Genomic DNA, 16,660 nt, shown 5'->3' on the forward strand with positions numbered 1-16,660 from the left:
ATCACAAAGCTGTAATTAATGTCCAGGAAATGTTTTACCATGCTTTCACTGTAGAAATACACAGAAGTGAGAAATGATTGTGTTCTAACACTGATGGAAGGACATTTGCATAAAACTGAGGGTGCCATTTTTCTCCTTGTGAGTGCTTTGGAGGATTGTACCTTGCTGGCTCTGTCATATTAATCTGTACTTGTTGGACAGGCTCCTCCAGCCACACTTTGTTCTCTTCTGTGATGATTTATTGTGTCATTATGCTACCCATATTCCAGAGGAACATAAAGTTTAGTTGTCTTGGCTGGATGGATCCCAATGCGTTTTTTAAATGCATTTTATGTAAACCAAACTATATATTATATTATTTCCAGCCAAATGAAATACAGCTGCTTCCAGAAGTAAACAGGGTGCCCCTTCTGAAGTAGCAACAACAGTGTGCTTCACAAAACAAATAATAAAAAACATTTAATTTAGGAAGATGATGTAGGTGGAGTGAAAATAACTCTACTGGAATTTTTCTAGGAAGGAAAAGAGATTAATATGTCAGTTGTTGCAGAGACTATTCTGTTATTTCTAGCAAATAAACAGTCATATTCTCTCTTACATTTCACAACTGAAATACAGTCAGGCCTCAGACATGCTGTAGTGATTTGTATTTCATTGGTGTAATTGAAAGTGATTTTTGATTACTATCATAACAAATAAGGCTACACTAGCTGGTGACATCCAGCTCCTTAAAATGTTCAGGTTAGATGTAGGACAACAGGAACTCATTACAGAATCCAAAAGTTCCAATAGTAGTTTAATATTGACAAAAGTAAAGTCTGTGGGTGGGGGTCAGGGTTGGTTTCATGCAAACACTGAGATAGGCACAAAAGCAGGGGAAAAGAAAAAGAAAAAAGGTTATGCAGGTGAAATGAAACAAATAATAAAACCATTGTTCTGCTTTAGTGCCACCGGATAACAAAAATGCACTTTAGAACATCTGGAGAAACTGAAAACAGTAATTACATTTTTATATGAGATGCAGCCAGAGGATGGAGTTGTGCGGGTTTGCAGCGTGAAACAGCTGCAGCGAGGTTGCCCTCTGATCAGTGCTGGCATTGCAAGCCAGCACACCAGCCACAGGCATGAAATGTGGAACTACCCATCTCCTATTAGGGACAAATCTAGTTAAACCTTGCCTAGAGGGCATATTTATGAATCTGTCCTTTCACGTGTCCCTGCTTTACTCCACTTTTCCATTCTCATGGCCAGCATCTACTTTCTTCTCACTGCATTTATTTGAGTAATATCACGTCTCTTGAAAAAGACAGATGATCTTACACACTTAAAAAGAAGGAACAGTCATTTGACTAGAAAGATATATCTTACCCACTCACTGAAGAAAGTGAAAGGGACAAAATGGTCCATGAAAAATTTCTTTTTTTTCAAATGGAGAAGTCCTCATTTATCTCTCTCTTTCTCCAGTTAAGTTGATTTAAACTCTTTCTTGAAGTGTAGGTAACAGTGATATTGTAACTTAGTGTCTTGTAAACTATTGCTGAGTGAAAATACAGAACACAGTTATAGTCTTAAATGTGTGAGTTCATACAAACGTAAAGAAAACTTGTCCAAAGCCCAACAGTAAAGGATTTACCCGAGAGTAAAATTGTAACTGTTACACAAAACTTAATTACATCAAGAATGTGTAGGTGGGCAACCGATGGCGGCCAATGAGTCAGTCTTAGAGCAGTTGCCATTACTTTTGTATGTATCTCACAGCTTCTTGGTGACAGCTGTCACAACCTTACATATAGAAATACGCATCTACTGAAATATCATTGGGCCTTATTTATTATCGTACAGAACTTTTTTTTACTACAAATGACGAGAGAGAACAAATTATCATTGAACTGTCATGGATAGGTCCTGAGAAACTCCTCAGATGTCCATCTAGAGTCCCTGTGACTTCCTTACATTATGTGTCAATTCATGTAACTGATTAATTAAATTGATCTTCATTTAATTGCTCCTATTTATTTTTTCCTTTTTTTCCTATTAAAATACTAGCTTAACCAATGTGGACATATGTAACCTTGCAATGAATTTGACAACCAAGCTAAGCTACAGCAGTTCTCAGTTGTGGAAACACGTTTTATTTTTCCTTTCCGTTTGCATTTAGATTAGATGGTTAGATTGAATCCAAGCAAGTGTGATCTACAACAAAGTTATCCCAAAACTGATTCTTCTTATTGATAAAAATATTTTATGTCATTAGAGAAACTGGGATTTAAAGGAGTATTCTTTAGAAGATTGCATAAAGAGTAGCAGAGATAGAAATCAAGAAGATTCAAATCTAACTCTTATTTTGTTTGTTCTAAATTCTTTGTAGTTTAGCTTCACTGTGAGACTGCAGTGCTTAAATGATGCTATAAGATGTTCACAAAATGACACCTAATCTAGTAGGCTCTTAAACTTCTTTAACCTGGAAATTCTGTGGCAGTACATACACACACAGTAAAGTCCCAACAAATTGAACCACTTAGCACCTGTTTTATAGTTAGGGTCTGTCAAGATTTGATAGCTATTCATAATCATTCCCAGTAATGAGGCTTAATATCTTGCATGCTCAGATTGTGTCTAGCCTTGCCTAAGGCTCAGGCAAGGAGGGAGTGACTGTACTCCCTTCTCCACCATGTCAGACGTTCACCTAGATTGTAGGAAGGGCAACTCTTGGAGACTCATAAAGGACTTGCAATCACATCCTCACCTCACAGTAAGTTGCTTGATCGGTAGGCCTTAAAGTGTTTAAAGATGAGTGCCCTCATTGTGGTTGTGCTCATCTACATTTCTGTTGTGACAAGGTGACTAAAAGAGCAGCAGCTCACTGACATAATTTGCAGAGAAGAGTTATGTTCCTAGGAGGTTCTTCAGATAGGGCAACTTCTCATGACATTGGACAGCCACAGGACTGGGATCTTCAGCTTACCTGACCTCACTGATCTTGGACAGCCTGAACTTTTGCTCCAGGAACGTGCTAGGTTAGCGTGTTCTAAATAGGAATGCAAATGCTGCATGCCTTTATTGTTTGAGGTTGCACCAGGCTAGCTTTCAGAACATCAGCCCTAACTGAATGCATTCAATTCAAGTAGGGGGATTAACTGCAACTGAAGTTTTACTACTAGCCTGGACACGTTTATGTTAAAAGGAAGTGTGGTGGATATTGAGCTTGCATAGTGACAATAAGGATAAGAAACTCTTGCCAACTGAAGTCAACAAACCTCTTTAAAACTGAAGTGTTTGGATGCTGAGGGCTTGTTCTAGTAACAGGCCACTTCAGAAAGAGCTTCCCACTACGCCAGGACAGGGTTCCTTGCAGTCGTGTTCATAAAAGGTCTGGAGATTTAGTGCTAGCAAATCAAGAGTTTATATTTTTAAAAAAGAACTTACTGAAATTCAGGGGGCTGCCTCATATGGATTCAGTTTTATGACAGCAAAGATAATATAGAGCTTTATTACAGGATCTGGCAAGGTTTAGAATGATTTTTAGTATACAGTGGAGAGAATGGTCTTGGAAGAACTGGAGAACAAACTTTTAAATAGATTTGTCTAAAGTGTCTTACCTGGTACTTGAGGAATGGTAGGAAGAACTGATTTTTTTTTTTTAATGCAATGTTTTAGTGGCTTTACATACACATGTGCACACAAAACCCAAACAGTGATGAAGAACTTATTGGGAAGAAAAAAAAAAAAAAAGAATTTTTGGCTGGTGATTGAGCTAGTGACCATGTATAGTATCAGTATTTTTGTTGGATTCCTGTTTTATTCGGTTATAATCATCAAAAGCAGAATGCAGTTCTCTTAATACAGCCAGATAACTAAAGAGAAAACTCCAGCAGAGCCTACTTCTTATATTGATGGGATAAGTCACTGCTAGATTACTCTGAATTTTACTTTCCTAAGATAATTTTTTTATGGTACTTTCACTGTATGCTTATTTTTTCAGTACGTTTTTTAAATATGAAAATAGCACTATCGGATAAAGTGATTGTAAAAAAATAGTATGATATTTTCTGGAAGAGTCTTAAATTGCATTTGCATTGTCATAAATGAGGTGTACAGCATTACAGTGGAAGACATGCTAGAAAGATCGTACCTGTTTTCATTATTTAATGTGCTTAATCATATTTTTGCCTTATCTACGAAGTCTCATCACACAGTATTTTTACTTTTCAGGAGATATTTGTGTTACAGGGTTTCTGCCAGAAAGGTGGGATTGTCATTTAGATGTTGTTCTTGAATTTGTTCTGGTTTTCCTTGTCCTACCCAGTTCCTGTATTTCTGAGTTCTTATTTCTTGTAAAGTAGTTTAAGTTTTCATAATATTACAACAAAAGTCAATCTTATGTGGAGCACAAGCCAGTTTTGAATAGGGATATAAGTTTTGTGACTTCTTATACTGCTTTAAATTTACTTGCTTTATACCTGCAGGTTTTAACATATTTTCTTCACAGAGAGAAATTTATATTGCAGTGTCTTATCTTGCACATAGAAACTTATCTTGCAGTGTCAGCTAAAAGTACTTTGTTCTTTATCTTGCTGTCTTTGTATTCAGATAAGCCTTATTAGTTCAGAGACATTTAGTTGGCATGGATTAATAAAATTCAGGAAAGGAATTTTCAAATGAATCGTGAAAGCAAATCAGAGTATGAATCAGGCTTACTTAGATGCAGAGAATGTTACATTACCTTATGTTGATGATAATCACATGTATATTGTCCTCCAGCTTATTACGGGGGAAATATCAGCATTTTGCAGTTAGTGTTCTATAAAAAGACTATTACAAAACTTGATGATCTTGTTTTTACAAAGAAAGCACTAAGAACACCCTAGTGTCTCGGTGTCATCCAGTGAGATGTTGCTTTGTTCATGGGATAAGAGGTTATTGGGCAGCTGTGGATAATGCAGAATAGGCTAAGCCTAAGATGTCATCCACTATGACATCTGCATATAAATTTGTGCGAATTAAGTTGCAGAAGGAATTTTAAAAACAAACAAAAATACAGAAAAATTTGCTTCTTGCCTACTTAGACTCCATGAAACTAAATAACAATAAAATACAACTCTTCAGTCTCAGCTACTTCGGATTTTTCCTTACAAGTCTTTTTTTATTTTATAATTTGAGTCAACTGATTTAATTAATTAATAATAATGTGAATAAATTATTGTGCAACAAAATAGGTAATTCTGTTTCCTGTAAAATGCCAACAAAAATCAACTTTGTGGGACATAAGCCAGAACTGGATTTCATGGAACAGAAATAGTCTTAGGTATGTCTATAGGATGAGTGCAGAAAGCCACAAATTGGCATCCCTACCCCATGAGCTGCTCTGCCTCAGCTCAGCCCCACTTCAGCTTTATGTGCTGTGTTTTTGCACAGACTTACCAGCACACCATCGCAGCGGAGCTTCCAGTCCAAAGCTGGTGCAAAACCATCTGTGATATGGTGTAGAGCAAGGTCAAGATTGTTTGCCCCATACATTCTCATGTAAGACTTGACCCTGAGATTTAGGTAGGAATTGCTAGGTGACTAAGCAGTATGATGACAGCTGAAAATTCAGATGCCTTTCAAATGCAAAGTGAAATACATCAGAAGGAATAATTTGAACCATTCGTGCATGTTAGTAGGTTCTGAACTATAATAACAGGAAAAAACCACAATGTGAGCAGCTGAAAAAAATTTCTGTTCAACATCCATCATTAATCAAAAACCCATGTCAAGATGCATAAAGAACATGAAGGAAAGTAAAGTATTCAAGAGATACAGAAGACCGTATCTTACAGAGTCAGCAGGAAAGCAGAGTACTTAATACTCTGTAGTGATTGCTCGACGCTGTAAAGAAGATAGCTTACATTTACTGGTATTTTTCCATGTTTTAGGACTAAGGAATTAGATAGCTAAGCTTGTAAGTTCTGTGGACTGCTGATTTTTTTTGCTTGTTTGTTTAATTCTCCCCATTGGAAACATCATTCACTCAAAGAATGAAGAAATTCATGTTTGCTTTATTCTGCTGCACAGAACCTGAAGCGCGTGGCAGAGACATGGATGGATGAGTTTGCAGAGTACATTTACCAGCGACGGCCTGAATACAGACATCTTTCAACTGGTGATATTTCTGCCCAGAAGGAACTTCGCAAGCACCTTAAATGTAAAGATTTCAAGTGGTTCATGGCTGCAGTGGCTTGGGATGTCCCCAAATATTACCCCCCTGTGGAGCCTCCGCCTGCTGCCTGGGGAGAGGTGAGGAATACACAAATTAGATTAAATTTACATTAGTCTAACATTTTAGCACTACAGGAAATTAAAATTATGAAATGAGATTTAGCTCCTATGATAAGTGGTGTTATTAAAGACATTCACAGTGATTGGAACAATCCTTGGACTAGCCATTAAAATGAGAAACCATAATGGCTTAGAACTATTGCTGTTCCTTTTATAATTCATTACAATTTTGTGTGTATGGGCCATAAGATGCATGCACAATGAGGACAAGAATGTGGAAAAGAGTAGGTATCACTCGTTATTGCATGTCACAAGATGATTTTAAATGCTGAGAATCACCTTAGTAAAAAGGAGATCTGAAGTCAACACTGCTATTTTTATATAGGCATACCTCCTTCTATTCTTAAATGGACAATTGTATGTAGGTGGAGTTAAGTTTGCTCTGGTTTGCTCACATGTGCAAGTGTGACAAGCAAAGCCTGGATGCTTTTCTTTTTGAAAGACTGGTTTTGCTCAGCTTGTGGTTTGCACTCTGAAAGTGCTCTCACAACCGAGTGCCAGCAGCAGACAAATGCAATTTCTCATTTGGGGGGTGAGCGGAGAGAGAGGCTGCCAAAGAGAAGCCCCAATATCTGAGCATCATTCCAGAGCAGGGGGCAAGCAAACAGCCTACTGGAACTCTCCACCTGTGATCAAAGATGTTCTGCCTTCAGACCTCTCTGAAGAACAGAGCTGTAGCACACCTTGCTTTGACAGTTTGTTTTGTGTAGAAGAAATGAAAACACAAAGAGTGCAGAGACAGGAAATTACTTCTGTAGCTGCACTGAAAAATTGCAGTAGCCTTTTACCTCTGGGAACTACAGCGGATTCACTCCATCGAAAGGTGGCATGCACAGGGCTTTTTCCTCTCAATTTAGTAAGATTTATAAAGAAGGCTTTGCTCTTTCAGTGTGTTGTGCTACTTTTTAAAAAAACATAGGAATATCTGTACTGTGAGTTCTGGCTGCCTCTGATTTTGCTGGAGATGTTCTTGGGGCTCTCAGACAATACCTTTTATATTTGAAACCAAAGGATGAAGTTGAAACTTTGAGAAGTCTTACCAAATGTTTTATTCACACCTCTGCATATCCCCAGTGGTCAAGGCAGGACCATGCAGGGGATTACTAAACATAAGTACCTCTACTGTTCTCCAGAATTTCTTTTTGAAAAGGCAAATTACCTCATTGCAAAAATTTAAAAATAACTTTCTGTGGTACTAACAGTCCTTAATTCTTTTTTGTAAGCTACCAGTTTCAGATGTTCAAAGGAACTTCAATTTATATGTGTCATACTGTTTGCTACTTCTTGGCAATACTTAATTCCTTTGTTAATGTTTCTTGTATCTTTGATACTGCTGCCCACATTTTAAGGGATTAATGTATACCAAGAGGTAACGAGTTTATCAGTAGGAGTCAGGCTGGACTGGGGTGCTGTGACTGCTGGTGTGGTCTGTCTTCATCATCTTCCACGTGTATACATCACATCCTTGGAGGACTGTGCTCATGGGTTGTGTAATTGCTCTGGCAACCTGAACAATCCTTAACTCAATCAGAGGGTCTAAATGGATGAGATTGTGATTAAGGTATTCATTCTTTTCACAACAATATTAATATACTCATTGCATAAAAGCAAGAATTTTTAAAAGTAAATCAAATAGTAATAGCAGTGGTATCGAATCTGTACCTCAAATGCACTTATTAAGTTCTTAGGAAAGGTGTGAAGACCAAAGGCTTTCCATTTGCTCTAAAATGCACTTTCTCTAAAATAGCAAGAGAAGTTTCACCCCTACTACTCTATTTCTTTCCTGAGACTGTCATACTCCTGTGAAGTTTTAATTAATTTGTTGGCACTTGCAAAGAACTTGAACAAACTTGAAGGTCAATGGCTGTCATAATTAGAAGCTGAAAGAGGAAAACAGGCTGTGTGTTATTGCTTTGTAAGAATCAAGCAGCTCTAGAAACCTTGCTGATTATACACACCAAAAGCCTGTGCCAAGACTGTCTGTCACTTCGTACCCTCTCTACTTCCACTTGGAAAGACTTTTCATCTGCTTGTCTACGGCAGTCTGAGAATGAATAAACAAAGAGGTACTCAGGCAATTTTTGGCTCACGTATTTTGATATCTAGCGAGTAAAAGCACGTGGTATGAAAGCAGACATCTCATAAACAGCCTCTGCACAACTCCTCTTTTTTTTACAAACACATTTATTTAAAATCAGACTCTTAGATTTCTTGACAAAATCCGTTCATGATGGAAAAGAAGGAAATTTGCAAAACAAAAACCAATATTCTTTGCTACACTTGTCATGGCTGTATCTCCTCTTCTTGTTTGTGCCTTTTGTCCTTTGTAGGACATCCCCTTGATATTCTCTTCTGCCTTGTACCATCTGAAATAAGTGCAGTAAAGCAATGTAACAACAAATCCAGACAGATTTAGGTAGTGAAACTGTCAGTTCTGTGTCTGGGTGAGATAACTGTACTCTTTCTTCTGCCACCATGGAAAAAAGGAAAGTTTTCAATTAGCCTTTGTTCTTATCCCTCGAATATATTGGAAAGTATGCTAGCAGTTGAAAAACAGTAATACCCATCTCATTCTCTTTTTAAGATGGAATAATTTATTTATAATGTGTATTTGACATCATGCTGAAGGAAGTTAAAACAATAGCTACATTAGATGAAATTTGGACACCAGATGTTTACTTAGGAAGTCCTCATGAATCTACAAGTTGTGATCCAGCATTAATATATTATGCAGATATCACATCTCCACCAATATCTTTGAAAACACATTTTACAGTAAATCAATCATATAATGTCAGCCATTGTCACTTATTTGAGACTTCATGAATCCTATAGTCATGGTGATATGAAAAAAAAATTGGTTTACTCAAAATGGAAATATTTAAGCTTGGTTTCCTTTGCTGTTACATGAACTTATTCAGTGATTTAATACACAGCAAGTCTCTCAGTCACTACAGTAGTGCTAAGCTGTAGGACCTGAAAGTACTTCTTTCTCAGTCCCCAACTCATGGATTTTACAGAATTGTTTTACTGCATTGACATGAAAATGTCACCCATGAAGGCAAGCAGCATATTTGAAAAAGGATTAAAGCCTAAGAACTCACTAACTTCTCTTTTGATTACTTTTTTTTTTAAGTTTCATTCTCATACTCTTAATGAATCAATCTCAGCCCACCAAGTGTCACACGTCTGTTGTACAAGAGCGATATAACCAGCTCTTCCCCACCCTGCACAGACCAATCGCTGCACAGCTGGGCTGTTAAAGTTCTTTCATCAGGATCAGTGCCATACTGAATAACAGAGTCCCCTGTTTCTGCAGTGAGGTCTTTGGCAGCACTTGACTTCTTTTAACTTCGACTTTTCCTTTTCATGGCTCACACAAAGGATAAATACTTTTAAAATTACTATGTATCAGTTGACAGAAAAGGTGGCTCATTTTTCCATATTTGATCTGTAAGACGTTGATGGCCCCAGGGTTATCTGAGAATGTAAGCAGTGCACTAAAGCTTACTTTTAGTACTGCTCAAATGAAAAAAAGTGACATAAAGGAACATTGTTAATACCTTCTAAGAGCTAGAGCCACTTTCTTATTTGAGGCATTAAATCAGATGTATGGAAAGTGTTATATGAACTGGTAGCACCAAGATGCCTCTCTTCTTGCTCTACTGGAGCACCCTCAGGATTGTCCCAGCACTCTCCTCACATTCATTTTTCTAGCAGATGACCATAATGAACATAAAGTTGTCTTTTGGTGTGGACAGTTTTGAGCTGTGATGAGCAAGCAGGGCAGCTCCCAGGACCCCTGGGGTGCCTCTCCCTCTGTCACTCACCCCCTCTGCCCCAGGCAGGCTGAAGTGACCCTGGGTGACAACCTGGCTCTGGTGCAGGCAGGGCAAGGCTGCTGGAGCCAGGACATCGCCCACTACCTCAACAGCAAATCTCGCTGGAACTCATTTGCCTTTGAACAAAGTTGGACAGTTTTAGAATTATCTAAGACAATCGATCAAGATAACCACTGGACTCTGGGAAGCTCTAATTCTCCTCTGTAATTATTGTTGGGCCTGAAATGTAGGAGTGTGGGGGGACATGGTCTTGACTTTTTTCCATTTAGCATGGAGCATGCAAGTATGTCATTACACAGCTGCCACCACAATGTTCAAAAATCTCAAAATTCATCCTAGCAGGCTGTATCAATGGCCTGCAACCCTTTGTTTTCCTCAGAAGATTACTATGGTAATGAACACATCCGTTGCTCTCCGGTTTCCGTTCCATGCTTGTGTACTAATGACAAATAAGATACTTTTGAGGTTGTAGTGCTACAGTATCTTAATCTGCCTCTCCAATGGAGAGCTTATTGAATCATATAACTGCTGGATTTCTGCAAAACTCCAACATTAATTTAGCCAGAGGTCAAGTTAGCTGGAAGCTAAGCTACTTCTTCTCAAGGTCTGGCCTGCTCTGGAGTAAAGCCTTTTTAACACGGGCTGGCTAACTTAAAGGAAGCAAGCTGTAGTTTTAACATAAGTTAACTGCTTTTTGTAAAACTCAAGGATTACTGTGTCTTGGCTTACCCAGTGATTTCTCCTTATGGCTTGCTGCCTCATTTAAAGCACAGAAGTTAGACACTACACCAGCAGAAATCCCTCTCAGGTGACACGTTTTTGTTCCCAAGCGTTGCTGCAGCACTGAGAAGCCTGCACGTCCTTGCTTGGACACCTTTAGTGTAGAACAGGGAGAAAACAGACCCCTTAGAGTTTGTGTTCTCTGTGCTTTTATGCCGTATCCGCTCTCTGTTATAGGCTACAAGGTCCATAGTCTTAGTATCTACATCCCAACATGTTAGGATGGCATTTCAAGAGTTAAATATGCATAATGACTTATATATAGTGTCCCATTATGTTTTTTGGAATTTCTTGAATACTAAACCAGCCTTCAAGGTCACTGCTAACCATTCTTGTTAGTCCATACTTGTTAGTCCCTGAAAGCGTGCTTTTCGCATATACTTATCTGTTTCTACAAATGACAGCATTTAAGCTTGAGCAAAAAATCATTGTGTGTAGCAATCAATACCCTACCTGCATGGGTGATAAAATCTGTCTCCTGTCCATCATCAGTCTCTACAATTGCACAAATACAAATGAGCGTACAAGGAGTATTAGGACTACCAGCTATTTCTTTGCTAGTTGTAAATCATAACATTAAAAATTCGAAATCCTTTGTGTGAGTGACTAGAGACAAGGCAGTTCAAATGCATATTGATGTATAAATGAGAAAAAAAGCCTCTCCTTGCTGTGCTTCTGTTTTCCTTCTTCTTCTATGAAAGCATCTGAGGAGATTTGCAGGCTGCATGGTGCTGGTGCTCAGCAGAACATTCCCCGTGGTTCTGGCTGCAGCACAATGGCTCAGCTCAATTTCCAGCAACTGCCAAGGCCACACAGCAACACCAGAAAACAAAAGCATAGACTTGACGGAAATGCCTGTATTACAAAAAGAAAATGAAAAACAAACCACGACCCCTCTGCAGTTGAAAGGAAGGATAAAACAAAACAACAACAAAAAAGGATGAGCTAACATGTAAGCTGCAGCAAATCAGAGGAAAAACTACCTCAAGGAAACATTTCAGGAGCAGAGGGGAGAGGAAATAAAAATCAAGGGAGGCAGATTCCAGCAGTGAAGGAACTAAATGTAGCTTCAGCTCAAATCTTTCCCAGAAATGCATAGTTCAAATGACTGGGAACAGGATGGAGCGATGTCATCAAGACAAAATTATGAAAGGCCTTCAATCCAATAAGCATTCATTAGATGTGGGGTGTATTCACTGTCATTTTATAATTCTGAACCGCATAAATATACCCCAATTATTAATTGCAATTGTTAGCAGCTTCATTTTAATTAGCTCGGGTGCTCTAAGAACAGAACTGATATAACATTTAATTTTCTATTAGGCCAGTAATCTTTATTTATACAATGTAAATTTAAGTGCACTGAGAAATGATTGAACACTCTCAAAAAAATTATATTTGGAGTAGGTATTTCACAGGAAACTTTAAAAATATAAAATTAAAAACTACTCCCCTCATTCTTTCCTCTCTCTTTTGCTGGGTGATATGAAAATGAAGGCAGGGTTGTTGAGAACTGATTACCTTTTATCCTTTTTTTTTCAGTTAATGTGATCCTTTCTACTGTGGGGCTCAGCGCTGGGTTTCTGCGTCTGGTTGTCTGTATGAATAAATGCTAATATTTTACCTCATCTATAGCAATTTTTACTGTATTGAAATAAGAAGAAAGTACCCTAGAACTGGGCTTGTCCAAGTTTTAGAAGAATACTTCTCTGAGCACCAGCGAAGGCTCGAATGTTCTTGGAGCCAGTCACTCAAACCAATGCTCCCATTATTTGCCCAATCTGCTCTTTTATTGGCTGAATAATTCAGCTGCTAAAACCTTTCATGACAGTGACATTCTTTGCATTTTCTTCATCTGTCTAAATCTTTCTTAAAACATGGTGAATAGGCTCAATATCAGTCCTCCAGAATGAGAAAAAAAAGTGGAGTAGCTCTCCCATGTGCCTTACAAGCATGAGGATTGCCTCTCCTTGTGATGTTTTGTGCTCTGATGACAAGTTTTCCATCCTTTGTTTTTGTGCATTAGTGATTTCTAAAATATTTGCCGGGGGCAGGGGTGGGTGGGGATGTTGACTGTATTTCCATTTGACATGTAGCTTTTCTTTTTTTAAAAAATATGGATAAAAGTAATGGCCAGAATGTCAAAACGTGCTTATGCTTTCTAGATGTTATAGAATTTGTGCTCATCTCCATGCACATATGTAGACTTTGATTACCCAAATCGTCCTCATTCTGGAGGTATCTGAAGGATTTTTAAGTAGCCAAACTAAGGTATTCAAGGGGAACTGTGCATGTATTTGCAAAATAAATTTGGTATTTTCCTGGTTTTGGTGGTAGTGGGCAACTTACTCCTTTTCAGTCTAGTCTTCCAGAAAAATATACATGGCAGCAGTGGTACATCACACACACAGATTAATTATGACTTAGTTGCTTTAGTCTCAAAAATTAGGTTTTCCTTTTAAGAATAAGTTACACTGCAGAGTGTTTGCAGAAGGCATGCAGACAGCACAAGGAACCTCCATGGGTAAGCACAGTTTCAGTACAAATTTGTTAAGTGCTTTTTCATTTATGCACTTTGAGCCATAGTGTATGACCTGCTCCACAACAGTGTTATTGTGTCAAAGTAAGAACAAAGTGGAACAGGGTGTGCCTGAGTTTTCAAGAAATATTGCTCCAAAGCCTGTGAGAGACTGATACGGAAATAATTTTGTCTTAATACAGTTGATCTCTTGCTCTAGTGGGAGGGAAGCAGTCAGACCAAGCTTTGAACTTCTCAGACTTTTTTCCTTTTAGTTTCTTTGCGTGAATATATTTCATACAGATCTGCCTTTCATTTGTTAAATAGAATATTTCAAACTTTGCTGCTTCTAAAGTTTCTCACAGAAAGAATAATTCACTGCAGGACATGGCTCTCTATCCTGTAAAAAGTAAGTTCTACCAGTTTTGTATAACTAGTGGTCAATCTCAAGCCTTTCAGTTTCTGACTTAGAGAGCTAAACTTCTAAGCCCCTGAAGTTGGAAGCTCTATTCTGCAGCTTGGTTTAGCATGAAACGTTGCTGCTTGCTTTTGCAGATCCGAAATGTGGCAGCCAACCTCTGTGTGGACAGTAAACACGGAGCCACGGGGACTGAGCTGAGGCTGGACATCTGCGTGAAGGACGGCTCGGAACGGACATGGTCACACGAACAGGTATTTTATCAACGGAAAGAGAAATGCAGTGTAAACTTGTTGCCTCTCTTTTCCAGTTTCTAAATATTTCTCTGAATGCTTTTCCTTTCCCTAAGACAAAGCAGGCTGTAGAAATAATTTGTGGGTGACTGCTGACCTTAATGGCTTTTACAAAGTGCTCTTTAATGTCATCTTAGAAATTCCAGCCACCCCCTGGGCTGTATATTCTTCTTAATTTCCAAAAGGTATTGTATTGACAAAAGAGCTTTTGAGTGCCCCATTATACCCTGCTGTGTCATGAAAATATGTTGATTTTGGTTCCATTACCTGAAAATATTTTAAATATAGTACTTGAGTTTGTAAAGCTCTAGTGGTTGTCTGCTTCTGTGCTTCCATCTCAGTAAGCTGTTATATTTTAAAATAATATGAAGTATACGCAAGACAAATGGGTAAAAGCTAGAAAGAAAGAGTTTCACAAAGACAAGGGATGATAAAGACTCAAAAAAAAGCTTTTATCTAGGTTGGTGAGGTAGAAAAATATGAGCTCTTGGGAGTACAGAGGAAAAGAGCTCTGATTTGTACTCATTGTGGCTGTGAGTGCCTTAGGAAAAGGGATCATGACCCACAGGCTGTGGGTCTGGCCAGCATGAGCAAAGAGAATCCAGATGACAAGTGCAACCTAACCATTTATTAGCAATTTTGGTGAATGTGCCTTTCATAGGGCAAGGTCCCAGATTAGAAAAAATCCCCAAAGCTGAGGAGAAAAATTGACCTGGCAGTTGAACATGGCATTTTGTAAAAGCTTAAATGCTCAGGAGACAGGAGTTCTGGGGAGTATTTGAAGTGCTGAGGTCAAAAATCATTCTCTAAGGATACTGAGAAATGCAGGGAGAGAGGTGCAAGTGAATGAAAGGGAGAAACTGAAGGATGATCACAATGTAGGTAAGTGCCAACAAGGGAAAAAGAAAGTCGCTGAAAGAAAGCTTATTCACATAGCTACCAAACATGAAGCACAGTGACAGGATGCCAAAACTAGATAAATATCATCAGGTTTTGTTTATGAAAGACATCCAGTAAGTGAAAGAGGTTATGTGGTCCAGACCGGATCATCACAGTGGTCTGTCTGGCTTTAAAATCTGCAGCCTTGAAAAGCTCCAAACCTTTCTTTAGAAGGAAGGGAGTCCTGAAGCTGTCACAGATGAGGAAAAAAAAAAAGGAGGGGGAAAAAAATGATTAAAAGGTGAGAGAAGGAAAAAAAGGCAGGGAAATCAGAAAAAAAGGTAGGCTTAAAAAAGGAGTAAGTTCTTGTGAGGAGGGTGAAGTGACATAACGGGAGAGGGAGGTTGGGGAGGAATCCATGTTTCAGTGCACTCCCGTGCATTGCGATGTTTGGGATCAGACCCGATCTAAAGGTCTCATTCTGCATTAATGATGAAAAGGGACTTAATTACAGCATGGTTAAGATAGCACAAAAGGAGTTCAACCAGCCAGCTCCTCAGGGCACAAAACCAGGAAGCCTAAAGCACGTCCGTGCTCAATGTGTGCTCCAGGGACAAGCATGACTTCCTTCTGCCGGGCTGGTGGGGAACCCCAGCGCGCCGCTTGTCCCTGTAGGAACGCCCGGGAAGCACAGTCCGGGAACCCCCGCTCCCACCGGAGCGGAGCGGTGGCTCTGGGGGAGCTCAGCCGAGACCCCAGCCGAGCCCTTTCCGCCGGTTTGCCGAACAGCTCAGGGATTTCTCAGGATTGGTGGGAATGAATGGTGCTCCTTGCCGGGCCTCGCTCCTGCGGCTGCCGCGGGGGGGAGAGGCGGCCAGCAGGGGGCAGCGCTGCACCGGCGGAGCGCGCGGTGCCCCGGCCGCAGCTGCGTCAGCCGGCGACTATCGCGATACTTAACGCCCAGAGCAACGTGTTCCTTTTGTCTCGATTCGTTTGTTGTTTGTTTGTTTATTTGGGGGAGGAGGTGTTCCCGGGAGCCAGCACTGCATTTAAACGTTGTTCTTCCCACTGGTAGGAACACAGTTACCGATGGTTTGTCCACCTGTCAATCAAAATCCTAGAAATCATGCAAGAAATGTTGAAGAATCTTTAGATTATAGGGTAATGAATAAAATTATATTTTTTTAATATCTAAATAACATATGTAATATAATTACATTTATTATTATAAGCATGTATTGTAATAAATAAATGTAACTTCATATTCTCCTAGAAAGGAACTTCATTTTCTAAAACCTCTTTTTAGAGGAAAGGTGGTTTTTGTGTCTTACCTTACCAGATAGGGACCTGGCCCAATGTCTACTGCTGTATTGCTGGGCAACTTTTCATTTGCATAATTTTAGTAGTGGTAATGCCCTGTAGGTTTCTGGAATAGGTTAGTAACAAAGAGAAAGTAATTTTACTCAAGTATTCAGACTCCTGGTATGAGACACATTCATCTGGATGGTAGATTTCAAGGGTGTGTTTGTGCAAGGTACAGATTTTGAAGATACCATTTGACAGAATTACAGAATCTTATAAACTAAAAGATGAAACAAATGAGGTAGTAGTC

General features: G+C 39.0%; 1 protein-coding gene across 1 annotated transcript in view; it reads left to right on the forward strand.

Annotated features, from left to right (window-relative positions):
- GALNTL6 (polypeptide N-acetylgalactosaminyltransferase like 6) overlaps window positions 1-16,660 on the forward strand; it is a gene marked incomplete at both ends in the record, with an annotated part of 443,878 nt that overhangs the window by 416,205 nt on the left and 11,013 nt on the right. Inside the window, 2 exons of the mRNA XM_082050804.1 lie at window positions 6,055-6,276; window positions 14,014-14,130. Of these exons, the coding sequence (XP_081906930.1) occupies window positions 6,055-6,276; window positions 14,014-14,130 (339 nt within the window). The remainder of the gene's footprint in view (window positions 1-6,054; window positions 6,277-14,013; window positions 14,131-16,660) is intronic.

This window comes from Streptopelia decaocto (assembly GCF_964273445.1).
Source record: "Streptopelia decaocto genome assembly, chromosome: 4".
Lineage (NCBI taxonomy): Eukaryota > Metazoa > Chordata > Aves > Columbiformes > Columbidae > Streptopelia > Streptopelia decaocto.